We start from the raw sequence: 17083 nt of genomic DNA, 5'->3' as shown, positions 1-17083 counted from the left end.
TGAATTACAAATATCATCTTTCCATGTAGGAACGTAAACAGTTCAACTTCAATGAGTTCCTTATGGCTTCTCTTTCTTGTTTACATTTTCCTGTTTCTTTGGATTCTTGTATTTGAAAGTCAGATTTTCTATTCAGCTCTGGTCTTTTCAACTAGAATACAATGCTTGGAAGTCCTTTATTTCATTGAAATTCCATTTTTTCCCTGAAGTATTGCACTCAGTTTTGCTGTGTAGGTGATTCTTGGTTTTAGTCCTCTGTAATATCATATTCCAAGCTCTCCAGTCCCTTAGTGTAGAAGCTGCTAAATCCTGTGTTCTCCTGATTGCATTTCCACAATACTTGAATCGTTTCTTTCTGGCTGCTTGTAATATTTTTTCCTTGACCTGGGAACTCTGGAACTTGGCTACAATATTGCTAGGAGTTTTCCTTTTGGGGTCTCTTTCAAGAGGTGATCAATGAATTTTTTCCATTTCTGTTTTACTTTCTGGTTTTAGAATACCAGGGCAGTTTTCTTTGATAATTTCTTGAAGGATGATGTCAAGGCTCTTTTTTTGATCATGGTTTTCAGGCAGACCAATAATTTTAAAATTATCTCTCTTGGATCTGTTTTCCAGGTCAGTTGTTTTTTCCAATCACATATTTCACATTGTTTTCTATTTTTTTTTCATCCTTTTGGTTTTGTTTTATAATTTCTTGATTTGTTATAAAGTCATTAGCTTCCATCTTCTCCATTCTAATTTTTAAAGAACTATTTTCTTCAGTGAGCTTTTGGACTTCCTTTTCCATTTGACCAATTCTGCTTTTTAAGGTATTCTTCTCCTCATTGGCTTTTTGAACCTCTTTTGCCATTTGGGTTAGTCTATTTTTAAAGGTGTTATTTCTTTCAGCATTTTTTTAGGTCTCCTTCAGTAAGCTGTTGATTTGTTTTTCATGATTTTCTTGTATCACTTTTATTTCTCTTCCCAGTTTTTCTTCCACGTCTCCTACTTGATTTTCAAAATCCTTTTTGAGCTCTTCCATGGCCTGAGACCATTGTGTATTTATTTTGGAGGTTTTGCATGCAAAAGCCTTGACTTTTATGTCTTCCTCTGATAGTATGCTTAGATCTTCTTCATCTGAAAGGATAGAAGAAAATAATTTTTCACCAAGAAAGTAACCTTCTGTAGTCTTATTTTTTTCCCCTTTTTGGGACATTTTCCCAGCCAGTTACTTGACTTTTGAATCCTTTGTCAAGAGGAGGGAGCTTTAAGTTCTCAGTTCCTCCAAGGTGGCACAATCAAGGGAGAGGAGTTTACTCCTCTTCTGGCCTGTGCTGTGGTCTGGGAGCAAGCACAAGCTTTTCTGCCCAGGATCTGTGAGTAGGATTCCCTCCCCAGAGCCTCCACCAGCTCCACCAAGCCGGCAGTCCTTCTTACCCTAGGACTGCTACTCAGGACTGAGACCCACATTGGCTGCTCAATTCCCCCAGGGTCTTTAGGCCAAGGGCTCCAAAAATGAACACTGTAGCCATGGCTGCTGTGGCGGCTGCCACAGCCCTGGGGCCAGAAGCCACTCCCCTCTCACCCACGTGACCTTTGAAGCTGTTTTTGGTGTTTGTGGGTTGAGAAATCTGGGAACCGCAGCTGCTGCCCGTGATTCTATGCCTGAAACCTTTTTCTGTTCTGTTTGTGCCATTCAGCGTGACCAGGGCTGGACTGGGCTGCGCTCTGCTCCTAGCCCAGTGCGATAGATGTTTCCTGTCGGCCTTCCAGGCTGTCTTGGGCTGGAAATCTCTTTCACTGTGTCATTTTGTGGCTTCTGCTGCTCTAGAATTTGTTTAACATGGGCTATGGGGGTAGAGCTAGAACAGGTCCATCCTTCTACTCCGCCATCTTGGCTCGCCCTGACAGTCTGCTTTTAGAACCAAGTTTTAACACAGATTTCTCTGCCTTTAAACATTTTATGTTTGCAGTAGTTAAAATTAGCAGTGACCTGTCAGAATGAACACCTGAAGTATAGATACACACACATATGTGATGAAAAGATTTCCCATCCCTTGGTGTGAAAATGCTTTCTGTGGTCAGGTGAACGCTTGATGATGCTGCACTTTGTTATGGCCTGGACCCTGACCGTAGCACTCTAAATATTTGGGAGTCCGCTGGACTGCAGCTTCTTGTTGGAACTTGTTGAATACATCAGAAGAAGGCCAGGAAGTCACTTCTAGTCATATGTCTACTGGAGTTGAGCAGGTTTTTGAAGATATTTTTATTTTACAATGCATTTCCTAAGGTTGCTGTCCAGGTTTACAACTTTGTGCTACGTTAGGGTTGAGGTGCGCCACGTGGCCCTAAAGCAGCAGCATTGTGGCACAAGGCAGCCCACCACTTTGGGCCCTCACTGTCGAGATCATGTAAGCAAAATAATCGCTTTTCATTTGTGCTGCTGCTTTATTTTATTAAAGAGATAAATTTCTAGCAGGAATAAAAGAGTTTAAACTAATGTCAAGAGGTCGAAAGTAGAAAAAACGATACTGAGGAGGACTGAAAAGAAACCCTGGACTCCTGGAGCTGTATGTTCAATACAAAACACTTCTTTATATTTTTTGAGAACAGGGACTATTCACCTGGTGCCTAAGGCAGTGCCTTGCTCATAACATGTGCTTAGTAAGTGTTTGTTGAGTCTCATTGAATAATAAATGGAACCTTTGTGCTATAAAATCTTCAGGAATGAGGAAATATCGTATTGACTCCAGAAAACAAATCTGGGAGAACTTCACCCATACGTTCAGACTCTCATTCTGCTTGTAGAAATGAGGCAGACTGAACAGGACACAGAACCTGTTCTTGCTTGGTGACAACAGAACCTGTAGACTAGATTAGAGAAGCACATGTTAGTCATCAATGTTCTAAATGGGAGATTTTCTTTTCTTGAAAAAGTGTATTTTTATTGATATGTTTTTTAATACCCCCCAATTTTTTGATGTATTCTTCTTTCCTCTGCCCAGCTGAGGAAATCCTCTGTTCCTTTTCCCCTTTTTTTTTTGTTTCTGCAGTTTACCTCTCCATTTTCCAATCCCCTAATTTGATCATACACATGCCCTACAGAATGCTGACTGTCATCATTACTGTCTGTGGGTCGTTGTGGTCTGTTTGGGTCACCCTTTCTGCTGCTTCTCCCTACCATGCTCTCATCCTTATTTACTCCTGCCCGTCTTCATATTCCTTTTCTCTGCAGTGTAGCCTTTGAGTGGCAGTGAGTTGGTAATGGACAAAGAACTGACCAAATGAATGAGCAAAATCTGCATTTTAACCTCTGACACATACTGGCTGTGTGACTTCAGGCAAGTCAGTTAGCCTCTTGGTGCCTCAGGCAGTGCTCTAAAACGAAAAGTGGATGACCCATTGCAGTTTTGTATTGCTGGCAGGAGTTTCCTCACTGGAGAGCTCACCATACTCTTGAAATTACATGATTGGGTGGTTTTGGAGGAGGCTGTAACCTCTGCCTTTAGGGAGACGTAGAAGCTGATGGAGCACTAGAATTTAGGAGCTCCGAGTCAGTTGTTCACACGAAGTCTGGCACCATTATGATGAGCCCTCAGAGGGGCAAACTGGGCTAAGTCAGAAAAACAGAATGTGTCAGTATGGGAATCAGGCCTGGGTGAGATAGGGATACCAGTCATCAGAAGAAAGAAAAACAGATGACACTGTCTCCCCTTCATTCTGATTCTTTTAGCCATTAACTAAAATCTAGCTTTTCCCTGACGAGTCCACATTTTTGGCAGCACACTTCAATTCTAGCTCCTCTTTCCTATTCCTCACATCTCACATGAGCCTGGAAAACCTGGCATAGTCCTTGCTTCTCATTCCTGCCTCCAGATTCTCGTTCTGCCATGCTTCTTCCAACAGCTGTTACCTGCCAGCACATAGGTCATTTTTCTACCTTTTTCAGTGGCTTTGATGCTTAGTCTTTTTTTCTCTCCTATTTCCTTGGGGGGCTTCAATATCGAAATTGCTGATTCTTTTAACATTTTATGGTTCCTGGAATTCGTGGTCCACTTTACCTTCACTCTACTGTTACCCACTGGACTGGTCCCATTTTAGACTCATCATACCTGAAACTATCCCTTTTACAAAAATCAGTAAGCAAAAATCTGCTTTCTCTTTTACCCCCAAAGTTGAAGAAGAGAGAACAAGAGAAGCCCTCTTATCAATTGGGGAATGGCTGAATAAATTATGGTATATGAATGTAATGGAGTACTATTGTGCCATAAGAAATGATGAACAAGAAGACTTCAGAGAGGCCTGGAAGGACTTATATAACCTGATGCTGAGTGAAAGGAGCAGAACCAGGAGAACTTTATGCACAGCAACAACCACAGTGTGTGAGAGTTTTTTCTGGTAGACTTAGATTTTTGTAATAACACAAGAACTTCTGAAAAAAAAAAAATCCCAATGGTGGACCTCAAGGCAAAATGCCTTCCACACTCAGAGAGAGAAATATGGAAGTCACTCACATAATGTAGCAGATCATGTTTGTGTATGTGTATCTGTTTGTGTATCATGTTCTGATTTGTTATACGGATTCTTTCATTTATCTTAGTCTGACTACATAGCATGACTATAGTGAAAATATACTCAATAGGAAAGTATATGTAGAATCTATACAGAATTGTATGCAGTCGTGGGGAGGGAGGGAGGTAGTGGGGGGTGGGTGGGGAGGGATAAAATCGCAATTGTATGGCAGTGATTGTTAAACGTTAAAAAAATAAAAATAAAAAAAAATAAAAAATAAAAAATAAAAAAAAAAGAGAAGCCCTCTTACACACACTTACAGTCAAATAAAACACACGTCTGCATCGTTCATGTCTGTGCTTTTATCTCTCTGTAAGGAGGTGAGTAGTATATTCCATCATCTCTGAAATCATCTCTTCATAATTTCTTGTAGCACCATAGGACACTGTCAGATTTATATGTGATATCACAGTGTCACCATCGCATTTATATTTCATAACTTGTTGAATCCTTCCCTAATTCATGGGCCCACCCTTGGGGGCCACCACAAAAAGAACTATGAATATATATATTTTTTATATCCCTAGAGTTTGTTTATCAAATGAGCTAATATTTGTCAAGCCCTTAATGTAGTGCTTGGGATATGTAGTGGGTCCTTAAGAGATGCTTGTTCCCTTTCCTTTCCCTCTCCTTTTTCTTAGGAATAATTCCTGCCAATATCCATTCTCCCTCTAATTCCTCCTCCCTTTCTCCCCTTCCCTCCTATTTCCCCCTTGAGTAATGTATATTTCTATACCCAATTATGGATGTATGTGTGTGCATTCTTCCCTCTGACCAGTTGAGATGAGAGTTAGATTCACCGTTTCCTCTTTATTTCTGTAGATTTCTACTTGTGCACCGGGATTATGTGAGATGATTTTGCTTAACTTTTCTCTCCCTTTCCTCCCTTACTATATTCCTCTTTCTCTTTCTTTTCCATTCTTTTAAAATCATCAAGCTATAATAGAAATAATGTTTCATTAGAATTCTTCTATAAAACCCAATGGTGATAGAGTTCTGAGGGTTTACTTATTTTATCTCCTCATCTTAGATTGTAAGCATTTTTGTTTTGTCATTGGGAAGTTATAATTATTTGTTCATGTTTCTCTTTTTATGTTTCTCTTAACTCTTGTGTTTGAATTTCAAAGGAATGTTTGGTCTTTTCATTAGGATTGCTTGGAAGTCCTCTTTTATTAAAAGTTCGTTTTTCTCACTATAGAATGATAGTTTTTCTAGTAAGTTATTCTTGTTTATAAGCCTTTTGGAATATCATATTTCCAAACTTTCCATTTCTTTTGAGTGGTGACTCAAATTCCTCTTTTCTGCATGCTTGCATTATTTTTTCTTTTATGTGAGAGCTCTAAGTTTTGGCTATAATGTTCCTGAGAGTTTTCCTTTGGGTTTTTTTCAGGAGGTGATGGGTGGATTCTTTCTACTTTTATTTTGTCCTATGGTTCTAAGAAATTTGGATAGTTTCTTTTATAGATTTTCTTGAAACATTTTTTGTTTCTTTTTTTGGTCATGGTTTTCAGGAAGTCTAATAATTTGTTTTAAAAAAGTTACACACACACATACACAGATATATATTTCAACAAGCAGAAATCTGCCTTCTCACCCTTCCACACCAACTCTTTCCCCCTGCTTGAGGTCTAAAGGGAAAATTACATATAGTTAATCAAAACAAATTTCCATATTGGCCGCATCAGAAAAAATCATCTCATTTTGTTGCCTCTCAAGAGGTAAGTAGCATGTTTTCTCCTTAGTCCAGTGACTTCTCAAATTCTCTGTCCTGGATCTGCTTTTCAAGTCATTTTTTTTTTGGCCATTCGATACCTTACATTTTCTTCTTTTTTTCAGTCTTTTGACTTTGTTTTAATATTCCTTGTCTCATGGAGACGTTAGCTTCCATGTGGTAGATGATTTCTTAGATCCTAACTAAAATATTCTGATTTTTGATCCCTCCATTCTTTCTCATTCTCCCATGTCATCCATGTTATTCTGGTCCGACTTTCTTCTTTGGGCCAGCTTGATTAAATTGTCAGCCAGTTCAACAAGCCTTGAGCTGATAGGCCCTTAGCTCTTCCACCGTTTCTTCCCCATCAATGCTTAGCTCTCCTTCCGTTTTTTTGCCTCTTCTGTTCCTGTTCTCTAGTAAGTGAAACCTTCGGGAAGAAAGCATCCGGACTTATGGACTGCATTCCCTGAATGTGTGTTCTGTTTAGTCTGTATTGGACCCTTGCTGCTGAGTAACAGGCCTTTTATCCATCCCATATTGATCATGACTTGGACTGCAGTGACTCTTCTAAAACTTCTCATTTCCCCTTAAGCCTTCAATTCCAATCTTTCTTTCCCCTCTCAAGAAATAACCTCATCTTTTTTTAAATTCATTTAAATTCAGGAGATTGCACCCCTCCCCCACCAAGGCCCCTAATCCATACTTCTTCTCAATTGCCCTTTTACTCTGGAGGGCAGGCTTGTACAATATCCTCGGTATTGTTCTCAGTTCTTTACTTGCACTCCGTGTATCCAGTCTGTTGGCAAAGTGTGTTGTTGCTGCCTTTATAACATGTCCTTATAACGTGTCCTTTGTTAACTCACCTAGTGCCTACAGACCTTCACCACATTTTCTTTCCTAGATTATTGGAATAGCCCTCCAGGTGGTTTCCCTACTTGAAGTCTTTTCCCCATTCCATTTCATCCTCCACTCAGCTGCCAGTGATTTCATAAGGTGCTGATCTCATGATGTTATCCCCCTCCTCCCTCATTAAACTTCAGTGACCCCCATTTGACTTGTAGGTTCAAATAAAAAATCTCTGGTGCTTACAGCATTTCAGAGTCTGATGTTTTCTTACCTTTCCAGTCTTCTACTACATTTTGTTCTTTACTCTTATGATCTATTTATACTGCCCTACCTTGTGTATACACCAATCCCTGTGCTTTTGTACTGCTCTCCCCCACACCTGCAGTGCCTTCCTTCCTTACCATCGCCTCCTTGCTGCTGACTTCCTTCAAGATTCAGCCTTCCCTCGGAGATTACCTTCTATCTTGTGTATATCTTGTATGTGCATAATTATTTTCTTATTCTCTCCCTCATTATAATGAGCTCCTTGAGAGCAGAGAAGACATTTTTGCCTTTATTTTTATTCACAGAACTTAGAGTGCCTGATACACAGTAAACCACTTTAAAAACCTGTTTGACCAACTGGCGACATAGTACAGTGAAGAGGACCTGATCTACTTACTAGCTATTTAACGGCTTTGACAAGTAATTTAATGCTTACAGACCTCTGTTTCCTCATCTGTAAAACGAGGGTGTTTGGACTAGATGACCTCTGCATCCCCATCGATTTGAAGTAATGCTATGATCTATAATCTCATGGCATGATCCTACTCCTCGCTTCTCTGTCCTTATTCATGTTTTCACTTCTCCATGCCCAAGGATTTATTCTTCTTTAGCTTTAGCTGAAGCTCAGTCCTTTGTGTGTGGCCTTGGTTCGTTGTGTCCCACGTCTTCTCTTATCTCATTCCGTTGTGCCATCACTCTCTTTCCTTTGTCCTGTTCAGTCTCCCATCCTGCAGTCCCTCAAGCTGTTCTCTTGTCTCTTCTTTCTTCCTTTCATTACTAAATAGCAAGAAGAGAAGTCTGCAGTGGCTCCTGCTATAGCCTGTTTGTATTCCCACCTCTCCATTGAAACTTCTGTCTTAAGGTTCCCCCCTGCAGTCCTCATCTTTTCCCTCCCTCTCGCATTTTGACTGATTGGTTCTTTACCTGTTCCGTCTTGATGCTTTCTATTCCTGATGTTTCGGTAGCACTTCCTTCTTCTGCTTTTGCTCGCACCTTTTTTGACTATTTCTTCATCTCCTGCCCCATCCTCCTGCCCTGTAAGAGAAGTTTCCACTCTTCTTTCTTTCTCTGAATTTTCATCCATTCTCATATCGATGTTTTTTATCTGGACACAGATGACTGTCAGATCTCTGACCTCTCCCTAGAATTCCAGTGCTGCATTCACAAAGCTGTCCGTTGCTTCTCCCTGTCTGTCCCTTCCTCTGTTCGTCTCAGTTTTTTGTTCAATTAGCAAGCGTTTATTTTCTCTCCTAAACAGCAACCAAAAAAATCATCATGGCAAATATTTGTAGTCAAGGAAAGCAGATTGTCTTGTTGGCCATGACCAGAAACATGTCGCATTCTGTATTTTGAGCCTTCACCTCTTTAGGCAGGAGGTGAATAACATGCTTCACATTTATTTCTTTTGAATTGCATTCATCAGAGTTCTCAAGTCTTGGGAAGCTGTTTTTTTTAAAGTAATGTTGTTACTGTGTAAATTGTCCTCTTAGTCCTTATTTGCTTCTGTAGCGGTAAATTCGAGTTTTTACAGATTTCTCTGAAACTGCCCATTTCACCGTTTCTTACGGTGCAGTCGTTTTCTGGAACATTTGTTTGCGTATTTGTGTAACACTTCCCAGGGGGAGGATGCCTTGTTGGCTTCTAGTGTTTGCTGCTCTGGACAGAGCTGCCGTTGTAGGCCTTTGCCTGTTTCTTTGATCTCTTTGGGCTTATAGGCCTTACGTATCCCTGGTTCAAAGCACATGCTCAGCTTATTGATTGTTGGGGCATAGTTCCAAAGTGTTCTCTGGAATATCTGGACCAATTCACAGCTCTTCCGTCAGTGCATTAGTTTGCTTGTTTTCCTGTAGTCCCTTCAATAATGAATTAATGAAATAATCTGTCTTCTGCCAATTTGATGGGTGTTATATGGAACCTTAGAGTTTCTTTAATTCAGAGGTGCCATATTTGTAACTTGTAGACTGCTTAGTCCTTAGTGAGGCGGTGACCAAATTAAAACATACTTGGGAAATGTTTAACAAAGTAAAAGTACTGTACAATATAGATGATGCCAATTTATGATTTTCTAAATCACAATGTGGCCCGTAAGGATCCTACTTGACACCACTGCTTAATTCAAATTTTGCTTGTGGTTGTTATGGCCTAGATTTCTTCATTTGATAACTTTGTCGTTTCTGACCATTTTGGCTCTTGTTCTTACAGATTTGAATCAGTCCCATATATATGTTAGAAATGAGACTTGTATCAGAGAAACTTTCTGCAAAGATTTTTTTCCCTAGTTATACTTGGTTCTCTTGTAACTTTAACTGCATTGGTTTTCTTTACATAAAAACTTTAAAGTTTTCGTGGAGTAAAGTTGTCTCTTCAGTCTTCTGTGATATCACCTCTCCATCCTTGTTTGATCGTGCACGAACTTTTCCCATCACCATAAATCTGAAAGTTAATTTCTTCTTTGCTTGTCTAATTTGTTATGTCATTGGTGGTGTATAAGCCATGTTCATTTGGACTAGTGTGAGACTCTATGGTGTGAGGTGGAGGCCAGTGCCTAATTTTTGTTAGACGACTTTGTATTTTTCATGGCAGTTTTGTCAGATAGTAAATCTTTACCCTGTTAGTTGGCGTCTTGGAGCTTTTCAAACACTCTACCACCGTTTATTTGCTTCTGTATGTTAAGTATCTAATTTGTTCTAAGAATCAAGATCTCTTTTTTAAGCTAGTACCAAATTACTTAGATGACCCTGTCTTTGTAGTATAATTCAAGGTGTGGTACTATTAACTGTCTTTTTTTTTCTCAATTTTTTTTCATAATTTCTCCTGAGATTCTTTTTGTTGTTGTTGTTTGTTTTTTAATTTAATTAATTTCTTTTCAGTGTTCATCAATCACTTCCTTAAGATTTAAATTTTCTCTCCCTCCCTCCCCCGACCTGAGACGACTTGCAGTCTTATGTGGGCTCTACACATACATTCTTATTAAACACATTTTCGCATTAGTCATGTTGCACAGAAGAATTAAAACGAATGGGAGAAACTATGAGAAAAACCAAACCAAAACAAAACATCACACGAGAAGATAGTCTGCTTCATTCTGTGTTCCTATTCCACAGTTCTTCCTCTGGATGTGGATGGCCTTTGCCTCAAGAGTCCTTCGGGAGTGTTTTAGGTCCTTGCATTCTCTTGAGAGTCCTGGCCTTTGTTTTCTTTCCCTAGCTCTGTAAAGTACTTCTCTGGTAGTTTGGTTGATACTGTCACTTCATAGAAGTTTAGCTTTTCATTCATCTCTGACTCTTCCTTCTCGTCCCCATATCTGATCACTCGCCACAGCCTTTTAATTATACCTTCTTTTCTCAGTGTAGCCCATGCCTGCCTTCCCTGCCTAGCAGTTTATCCCTTGTAACAATGGATAAAAAGGAAAAGGAAAAAAGGCAGCTCAAAACCAACCAGGAAACCATAGTTGGTACTATATGCGGTGTTTCTGCGGTTCCCCACCCACGCAAGAAGAAAGGGAGCCACGTTTTCTTACCTGTTCTCCAGGGTCAGGCTACGCAGTCATTCTAATGACAGTGTTCCGGGCTTTTTTTGATTCTTTCCATTTATATTATTGTGGTCATTATGTGTAAGGTTTCCTGGTCCTGTTACTTTGATTTCTGTCAGTTCATGTAAGTCTTCTCCATTTCTGTATTTTTTATTATGTAATATTCCATTACATTCATGTACCATAATTGTTTTTAGCCATTCTCCAGTCAGTGGGGATCTATGTTGTTTTCATTTCTTTGCCACCACAAAAAGGGCTTCAATGAATATTTTGCTGTGTATGGGACCTTTCTTTAACCTCCTTAGGGGAATACACACACACACACACACACACACACACACAAGTGTGTGTGTGTGTGTGTGTGTGTGTGTATGTATATGTGCGTGTATATGTGTGCTTAAAATATATATGTATGCCCCAAGGAGGTTAAAGACAAAAGAAAGGGGTGTGTGTGTGTGTGTGTGTGTGTGTGAGAGAGAGAGAGAGAGAAAGAGAGAGAGACAGACACACAGACACAGACACAGACACAGACACAGAGACACAGAGAGATTTCTGGGCCAAAGATTTGTCAGGAAATTGGGAATTTAGAAGAGGAGAATTCAGGAAGTGAACAGGTGGCTATTAATGTTAGAGAAGAGGATTGAGCTGTTTGCATCTTAACTAAAGGTAGATCTCATAAGGACTAGAAAGAATATACTTGTGTGGAGATTTGCTCATTTGAGAACAGTGTACAGATATACCCACTGAATAGGATACGATAGAGAATGATAGATGTGGCATAGAAATACAGATAACAGTGGAGGGGACTGCAAAACAAATGAAAAGAAAGACTGGATTGATAATTCATGACCTCAGATATTTGTAGAACATTGTGCAGGGTGTGGAAAATAATAAAATTGAGATCTTAACACCAGTAAATAAACACAGTCTTATAGATATAATCTAGATTTAGTTATAGGATATAACATATTTGGGGGAAAAAGTTAACTAGGCTGGACAGTAAGTTAGCAGTACCTCAGCTTCACAGAGGAGTGGCATTTGAATTGGGCTTTCTTTATTTGCTTTACCAATAGTTTAGCTTTTCACAAGATGGAGAAAGTTCACAGGAATCTTACTCAGATTCAGATTTAGATGAGCAAGGTAGAATTGATAAATGAAGTAGAAACACTGAAAACGTTGATAGAACATAGAACATCTTAGAATTACCAGGGAGAGAACACTCAATGGAATATCATATGTAACCTAGACTTGAGGAGAATTAGATTGGAAGAAGTTTGGTGAAGATAAGTATACTGTCATGGATTGACACCCACTGAGCAAAGTCACTCAATTTAGGAGAAATAGGAAATGAAGAACAAAAATTTTTAAATATTTTTTTTCAATCCATAAAACTATTTTCTTCCTGTTCATCCCCCCACCAAAAAGAAAAGAAAAAGAAGACCCTTGTAACAAAGATGCATAGTCAAACGAAACAACTTCTCACATTTGTCACGTCTAAAAAATATATGTCTTATTCTTCTACCTGAATGCATTAGCTCTCCCGTCTTGCTTCATGGCTGGTCATTGAGCTCGTTAGAGTTTTTAAAAGGTATGTGTGAACAATCTTGATGAAGAAGATAAGGAGGAGAAGCCTCAGACAGCAGTGTGACTTATAGAGAACTTACTGATTATGGAATGAAAAGAGGGCATACCAAAAATGGAAACGAGGCTGTACAAAGGAATCGCTTAGTTCTGTAAGAACAGGGAATGCAGGCAGCTTGTCAGGAATGTTATAGAGGACTGTTATGCTTTAGGCAGGAAATTTTATTAAATGATCTATTTAGTTTCATTTTGTAACAGTAATGCTACTTTTATGCAAATTGTAAAATACTGAACGTTTTGTTGCTCTCACAGTTTAAGTGTATTTTGGAGACTCTCTCTTACTTAGACGGGATGATATTAGGTCTGTCAGTGTAATCCTCTTTGCTATGATTTTTTTGGGGGTGGGATTTTAAGATTTAAATAATTCAAGAAAAGATCAGCTTAATTTCTTTTCCCTAATATTAATCTCCTTCTATGTGCAGGACACACTGTGCTAGGTATTTCTAAAGCCAAGGCCTCTGATTTTAGTACTTGTCTTTCCTAAAAGGTGAGAATTAGTTTGGAAAAAGGAGAGAAGAGACACTTTCTAGTGTATCTTTATAACATTAAAGACTTGCTTTGAAAAAAGAGTTCTTAAAAAGTTAACAACAAATAAACCACAAAATGAAAGAAGTTAATAGTTGGTAGTTGAATAGCAGAACAGGTTATGGGGTAGTTTCTAGGATAAAGTTGCCTATACAGTCATTGCTTAAATTCATCTATATTCATCTAAGGGTTGTAAGACAATATGGTGAGGAAATGGAAATTACGAAGGAGACATGACGCCTGGGAATGGTATGACGGGAGGAGAATTTGGGGACAAGGGAATAGAATGGTTCCCAGTCGGCCTCCTTTAAAGTTTACTCTTTTATTGCTTATTTTGTGTCTGTCTTTTTCAGAAACACCATTTCATTTCACTTTGCCTAAGGAAGATGATGTTATCCCACCATTGACCAACACAACTCCACCTTTGATTGGGCATCTTAAATTAGGTCCAAGGAGATACAGTACTCCTATTGATGAGTGATATGAAACTGACACTCTTTGAGCTAGAAACTCTGAGGTGTCATCCTTTATAAAAAGGATATCCTTAGGACCAGCGAAGAAATTGGGACTGGGTTATATCATTTATTCTTCTTGCTTCAGGAGTAAACTTTAAAGAATGTGACTGACTGCAGATCTTCATAGTCTCATTCTAGTCCCATTGAGGATCTGGTGACAATTTCCAGTTTCTTACATTTTGATAATTTTTTTGACCTTTTAAACAATATACCATTTGTATAGTAGAAGTAGACTGTGCTTGCTTTTTCACAGAAGATAATCAAGGTGTAGAGGGGAGTCAACTACCAAAAAAAAAAATTAAACATTGCTGTAATCTTGAGGGCAGGAGACTTTGCAATCCCAAAATGTAGCAGAGGGCTGGGCACATAGTAAGTGCTTCATAAATGTTTTAGTCATTCATTGATTGAGTAAGCAGCTACCTTGTGTGGAACACTGGAGAAAAGGAAAAGTTAGAATGAGCATCGGAAAAGGAGGGAGGAGAGTTTACCAGACTGCCTGAAAAGAGAGAAAGCTCGGTTTTAGGCAGGGACATTAAAGCTCACAGATGTGTTCCTGGGCAACACCATGTGCATGTCATATTTCTGCTTGACAGGCAGGGATGGTTAGGTAGCTCGCTCCTCTTCAGCAGCGCAGTAGCGTTCTACATTAATCTATTTGTTTTCTCTAGTCAGTGCTGGGAGGTAACTGTCATGCCGTCTGGAGTTTCCTGCTACCTATGCCTGATGCTGGCAGATGTGGGTTGGCTGAGGGCTCATGCAGCATCCTAAATCCAGATGTGGAAGTGGAACTGAATCCTGTTGCTCCTCTTAAGACCAGGTGTCAATGACAGCGTGTAGTTGTGGATATTTGTGACAGGATCTCTTCTAGGTACAACAGCTTGGATCTTGCAGACCTGTGGAATTGCAGAGGCAAACGGAAGACCCTGAGAGGCTGTATTTAATGTGTGTGCTTTAGTGGGGTTTTTTTCTTCTTCCTCCTCCTTCCTTTCTTTCAGTTGTGGACAGCTATTCAGAGAGCCTCTTAGCAGCCAGTGATGTCATGGCTGAAAGTTCTGTGGGGTCCAACGATGTTACTGATGAAAGTGAAAAAGGGGATTCCAGAGCTGTCCCAGAAGTGGATGAAAAATTGAGTCTGAAAATGAAACTGGTGAGCCCTGAGACTGAGGCGAGTGAAGAGTCCTTGCAATTTAGTTTGGAAAGGAAGTTATCTTTTTATGCATATCTGGGTAAGTTATGAAAAGTTTCTGGCCCCTTTGGTATTTTGTATTATTGACCCAATTAAGCGATAATCTTGGCTATTCTTAGCACTCCCTCTTTCTTTTTAAATTTTTTCTCAGTTTTATTGATGCTTTTTGTTTTTAATATCATAATCTTCTCTTAGTACATCCTTCTCCTTTCCCTCTGAATTTGCCTTAGAACAAAAATTAAAAACAATTTTTTAAAGTTCAGCAAAACTAACCAGCACACTGATGATCTCTAACAGTATAAGGATATATCATGCAAACTCCCTTTTTTTCCTAAGCAGTGTTAACAGTAGAAAGATTAGCTAGTGTGAATTTTGGGGAGAGGTGACTTTGTGTTGGGATGAATTTCCTCATTATTGAAGCACTGGGAATGCTGTCTATAATGGTTGCATTTTCATACTTTGATTTGGGTCATTAAGTAATAGTATACTAGAAGTACTAAATATTCTTGATTATTCAATCAAAAACTCCCTAGTTATTTGATAGTGAACCTGGTATGATGGAATGTGAATAAACTAGAGCCATAATGCCCTTGTGGGATGATATGGGAACATCATAAAATTAGCATGGCATCTTTCAAGGAGAAAAGACAGTATTTTCGTTTGAGACCACAAGGGAATTGAATGAGCTGAGTGGAGTTCTAGGTCAAGAGTGAATCAGTATGGGACACATGAGGACTGAGGAATTATAGTGAGATAGAACAATTTAGGATCACTTAGTATGAGACTATAGACAGTATGAGAATAGATAGTTTGCTGCTCATTTACCTTGTCTTACTCTTTTTGTATAGTTTCTTTTCCTTTGTTAGGATTTTTTTTAAAACTAGAAAGTATTTTCTGATTGGGATGTATGGAGATGTGGGTCCTAGGGCAAGTAGGCATTGAAGATGGGTACCAGGATAGAGTGGCATTGGCAGAAGGAGAATATTAGGTTGTTAGGGATTAGATGTGGCAAATCTCTGAACCCAAGAAGCCATATCAACCCTGTACTTTCAAAAGTCATAGGATCATAGAATTTAATAGTACCTTGGGTTAAATAATTTGCAACACAGGTAGTTAGTAGCAAAGTTGGAACTTGAACCCAGGCCCTCTGCCCCTAAACCTAGTGCTCTTTCTTGTTTGTTTTACACTGGATCAAAGGGTATACACAGTTTTTATCTTTTGGATATATTTTTCAAATTATTTTCCAGATTGACTTGACAACTTCCCAGTTCCACCAGCAGTGCATTAATTAACGTGCCTGTTCTCCCGTGGCCCTTCCAGCAATTTTCCTTTTCCGTTTTTGGTTCTCTCTGCCCGTCTGAAGGGTGTGGAATAGAGCTTCCGAGCTGTTTTCACTTGCGTTTTTCTTACGCTTAGAGATTTCAGGTGATTGTTGGTAGCCTAGAGTTCTTTATTTGCAGACCTCTTATTCATAGTATTTGACCATTTATTTACTGGAAGATGAGTCTTATTTTCTGTTTGTACCGATTTTCTCTGTAGTTTAGATGTCAGCACCTCATCAGAGATATTTGCTGCAGAGATTTTTTCCCCCAAATAGTTATTTGTTCTGATTCTGCCTGCATTGCTTTTGTTTGTTCAAAAGCCCTTTCAATTTTATACAATAACACCTCTCTCTTTTACTTTGTAATATTTCTATCCCGTGTTTGGTCAAAAACTTCCCTCCCTTCCAATTGTGAAAATGCCTTATCACTTCCTTCTCTGATGTGTTTAATATAACCTTTTCTGTGTTGGTTCTGCACCCATTTTGAGCACATTATGGAACATGGCTTGAAATCTTCAAATTCTCTCAGATTGCTTTCCATTTTTTCTAATAGTTGTAGAATATCGAGTCCTTAACCGAGTTAGCAGATGTGTTTATCGAACATGGTACTAATTACAGTGTTCAGTTTCTTCTGGATTCTAGTGCTGTTTCCACGGTATTGGGTCCTTGTAGGCACATGCCTTGAGTTGGGGATCTGTTTACCAGGGAAGTTTATAGACTTGAAAGGCAAAAGTTTTGAGGCCAAAGAAAAGGCTCTTGGTCACTCATTCCAGTTAACAGATTGGAATTGTACTGCAGTTCGTTGAAATCCAAGCCTAGGGCTGGAACCAGGGGCAAAATGATGCTCCAGGAGAGTAGATTTAGAGTCAAAGGACTTAGGCTTGAGTCCTGGCTCTGCTGCCTTCTACTCTAACGGTAAAATGAGGGAGTGAGACTAAGATAATCCCTAAGGTTCCTTCCTGCTCTTACTCTGTGCTCCCTTACATCA

At 39.2% G+C, this 17083-nt stretch overlaps 1 protein-coding gene across 15 annotated transcripts in view; it reads left to right on the top strand.

Moving 5' to 3' along the window:
* LOC140514443 (TP53-binding protein 1-like) overlaps positions 1 to 17083 on the top strand; it is a 131070-nt gene that overhangs the window by 60141 nt on the left and 53846 nt on the right. For all 15 annotated transcript variants that reach the window (XR_011970628.1, XR_011970629.1, XR_011970630.1 and 12 more), the window contains one exon: positions 14584 to 14814. Coding sequence is in view for 11 of the 15 variants with exons in the window: in XM_072624816.1 (XP_072480917.1) it covers positions 14584 to 14814 (231 nt within the window). In the remaining 4 variants the exon portion in view is untranslated. The remainder of the gene's footprint in view (positions 1 to 14583; positions 14815 to 17083) is intronic.

Source organism: Notamacropus eugenii, chromosome 7 (assembly GCF_028372415.1).
Source record: "Notamacropus eugenii isolate mMacEug1 chromosome 7, mMacEug1.pri_v2, whole genome shotgun sequence".
Lineage (NCBI taxonomy): Eukaryota > Metazoa > Chordata > Mammalia > Diprotodontia > Macropodidae > Notamacropus > Notamacropus eugenii.
This window is presented reverse-complemented; position numbering and strand designations above follow the sequence as displayed.